General features: G+C 40.7%; 1 protein-coding gene across 1 annotated transcript in view; it reads left to right on the top strand.

Annotated features, from left to right (window-relative positions):
* The window catches only part of zgc:110329 (tetraspanin-15), a 14,952-nt gene that overhangs the window by 7,892 nt on the left and 3,037 nt on the right, over window positions 1–4,023 (top strand). Inside the window, exons 5-6 of the mRNA XM_005949184.3 lie at window positions 293–343; window positions 1,595–1,711. Of these exons, the coding sequence (XP_005949246.3) occupies window positions 293–343; window positions 1,595–1,711 (168 nt within the window). The remainder of the gene's footprint in view (window positions 1–292; window positions 344–1,594; window positions 1,712–4,023) is intronic.

Below are 4,023 nucleotides of genomic sequence, written 5' to 3' on the forward strand. Positions count from 1 at the left end.
ACACACACACACACACACACACACACACACACACACACACACACACAGAGCAGAGATAGAAGAGTTGCTTATGAAGGCTGAACGTTGGCTATGTTTGTGCCATTATCAGTTCCTATCTGTCATGGCTGCAGCCTTTTTGCCAAGGCCTGAGTTTACGCTCTAGTTGGCAGGGGACAGGAGCAACCCCCCTGTGAGGAGCTTCAGTCTACATGTTCCCATGGTGGTGTCTCTGGTCACCGTGGCTCAGCTTAAATCTTGTTTCTGACTCTAGACATCTTTGCTCTTTGCACAGACGGAAGACGTCATCAACACCCTGTGTGGTTACCAGACTCTGGATAAACAGGTAGGAACAACATAATAACTTTTATCACATGGTTTTTCTATCTGTGGATCATAACATCAACATTTTTGGAGATCTCATATATACGGGTCAACACAACCACCATGTAACTGAGGGCAAGCCTCACCTTCTGATGCACAAACGTATATTGAAGTAGATGTTGTTGTTTTTCTGTTCAAACGCTGTTTCGTAATACCGACATCTTGATCTTCTGTCGAGTAATATGACATCTACAGTGAATCTTGCAGTCCTGCAGCTGCTTTTTTTGACAGCCTTACTCTGTCCAATCCTGTCAATGTTTGACTTCTGTAGGTGACTAAATGTAATTTGATCTCCTCTCAACACTGCTGTCCAAATCTGTCTTTCCTTTAATGTGGAGATCTACATACAAACAAATCTGTCTGAACACACACACACACACACACACACACACACACACACACACACACACACACACACTGAAAGATACGTGAGGAATTCAACTTTAATGTGTTCCTCATATATTATTTGAGTAACCCCCTTTTTTTTCTTTACGTGACATTAGTATGATGTAGTATTGTGGAAATGCTAATACTGTAAGAATGCATTTATTTTAATGGCTGTCACCCATCTTGTATTCAGTTGACTTTTCACTTGTATTACTTTATATCTACTTTTATAATATCTACTTTTTAATTGTGACTGCAGAAAGTGACTTCTACCTCACACCAGTCAGCCACAGCATTAAAACCACCTGCATGATGTTGCATGGGCAACACCTCTGCCAATGATCCTCTGACTGTCTGTTGTGTTTGGCACTGGAGCATTGGCAACAGAATTCTTGTGGGTTTTAGGGTGGGGCATCAGGCTTGTTCCAGCACATTCCACGGAGGCTTGACTAGATCAGGATCTGATGATTTCTATTGGTCGGGTCAATGCCTTGAACTCTCTATTGGGTTCCTTGAACCCTTCCTTCCACAAGCCACTGCTATCAGGGAGCACCGTTTGTATGGAGTGTGTTTGGCTTGTACCAGTGTTTTTGTTGGTGTTCATGTAAAACATACATTCACACAAGTGACCCCAGCTGGTCACTGCATTGTAAAGAGATCAATGTTAAACTCTTAACCTGTCTGTGGTTTTAATGTTGCGGCTAATTAGTGTTACAGTTTTGTACTTTGTCAAAATTCTCTACTTCTGTTTATTTTTAGCGGCAGCTCAGTTTGACTTTGAAAATGAAACTGTCTTGTTGTTGTCTTCGTCTGGTCTGTGTATCAGCGTGAAACCCTGCATGAGCTGATCCATGTGCGAGGCTGCATCCACGCAGTCAACCTCTGGATGAGTGACAACATTGGAAAAACCGTTGGACTCTGCTGTGCCATTGGGCTGCCACAGGTAATTAAAAACTCGAGGCACCGACTCACTGAAACGCGACTCTTTTTGAAACTATTTGCACTTCTTCCGCGGAATCCTGTTATCAAAACTGTAAGCCATCACTTACTCTGACGGTTAGGTTCATTTGCTTTTAAATTTTCCTGACTGGGAAAGAGTCTACCTTTTCTCCTGCCAGAAAAAAAAATAGGATTTGTTTTTTCAGTAAAGCCTAAGTTAACCTTCACCTGCTTCCTTCAGTAGCCCCAATTGTGACAGTCTCACTGATTAATAATGTTTAATAAATCTGAGGTCATGGACAGACGGCAGGACACAAACTGTCCTGTGGATGAATTTAGATTTCATACAACCTCTACAGAGGAATATTGTGCATCATGGAAACAGAAAGTAACTCTGGAAGTTGTACATAAGAGTCTGTGTACATGTGACAGCACACTGAGACTTTCTGTACAGAAACATTAGTGTAGTTTTTTTTTTAATGCATATTTATTTCTTGATTTAAAGCTTTAATCACAGAGTGTACATCAGGCTATTTTTAATTTGTAGTTCTTTGGATTCATTATAAGGTTATAATAGGAAATTCTTAACAGCAGAGTTTAATGCTGTGTCTTCTGTGGAGACCTCATGACGCCGCTCCCACTGATGACTGGGGAAAAAATGAATATTTAGAGGAAACAGATTAACGTACGGATATTTAGTGAGTGTGGATGTTGTTGTTTTTGTTTTCATAGTCTCTATTGTAATAAAATGTGTCCACTGCAGTGGTGGTTGTTAGCTATGTTACCACATTTATATCTTCTCTTTGTTGTGACAAAAGTAAAATACTCATCATACATTGTGTCACAATACAATATTTCTGGACCACTTGTTTTATAGCTTGGCCTTTTGCTTACACGGCGCAGACTTTCAGCTTTTATTTGAGGGTCTTCACCAAACCGTGACAATAACCATAGAGATGCTGCTTTTCTACACAGTCCCCTGCTTTCAGCTTCCAAAATATAATTGAACAAGTTGACATAATTATGCTGCACGGTTCTGATCATAAACTACGGCATTTTTTGTGTGTCATTGTGTCACTGCTTAATCTTAGTGTCCCTGGTCCAAAGAATCCTGCTGCAGTATTGCTCTGGCTTTTCCGATTTCTTTTTGCAAATTGTAACCTGGCTTCGCTGTTTCTTGCTTTTTGCATCTTGCGGTGAACCCTCCGTGTGTCCCCTCACAAAGTAGTCTCCTTTTGCCAAATGTGGATAATTGTATGTCTGTCTCCTTGAAACTGCAGTGCACTCTGATGTCGTTATTTTTATTTAATAGAACGTTGTCATTTTTGGATAAAATACACATTTTCAAATTAATTGCACAGGTTTAAGATCACAGGTGACTTCCCCACACTGGTGCTATAATGAACATTCTCCTACACATTCATACATTACATCAAGCAACACTAACTATATGCTGATGCCTGATTTATTCATTTGTTGTGTGGGTTCAAAGTGATGTTTCATTCAACTCTGCATAAACTGATACTAATGAATCATTTATTTAATTTGTGGTCTCCTGCAACCTCTAATGGTTAATCTGCATGTGCGATGCCAGGTGGCCTTCTGGGAGGACTTTCTCTGTTTGGAAGCAGCTGATCAAGTGTTGGGAATCTAGCAAGCACCCAGTTTTGTTTGTTGATTTTCATTCTGAATTCTAAATTTATCTCTGATCTGACTTGATTTTTAGGAAAGATTAGCTACTTCTATCCTGTTACAGCTGGATATAATTTTTATAATACAATGCATTCCAACATATCCATTTTAGAGGGCGCTCTACTGCTGCCCTGCTATTGTATTGCAGGGCCGGCATTCACATGACTCTGTTCACAGCAGAGTAGTGGCCGAAGCTCCATAAGGAAATTATGAATGGAATTATTCTGTTACCACTGTGAGTGTTTCTCTGCCAAACTGTGCCGGCAGCTCGCATTAACAGAGTCCACTGTTGTGAGTTCAGCACATGAAAGAGCAGCTCTGGCACCAACGTGCAGAACAAATCTTCTGCATTATTGCTGCTGCTTTACTGCCATCAGCAAAAACCCTGACTAGTTCACATACCAGCACTGGCATTGTGTGCAGTGTATAGAACGAAACTATGTCCACTAATCCACTAATTGGAAGATGGCTGTTTTGATCCACCTCCTCCAGTCAGCATGTCAACTGTCCTTAGGCAACTGAAATAATCTGTTTCAAATGATTACTGAGCATTTAAATATGTAGGAAAAAGCACTGTGTGTGTGTGTGTGTGTGTGTGTGTGTGTGTGTGTGTGTGTGTGTGTG

This window comes from Haplochromis burtoni, unplaced genomic scaffold, assembly GCF_018398535.1.
Source record: "Haplochromis burtoni strain Fernald_Lab_line unplaced genomic scaffold, NCSU_Asbu1 Contig_633, whole genome shotgun sequence".
Lineage (NCBI taxonomy): Eukaryota > Metazoa > Chordata > Actinopteri > Cichliformes > Cichlidae > Haplochromis > Haplochromis burtoni.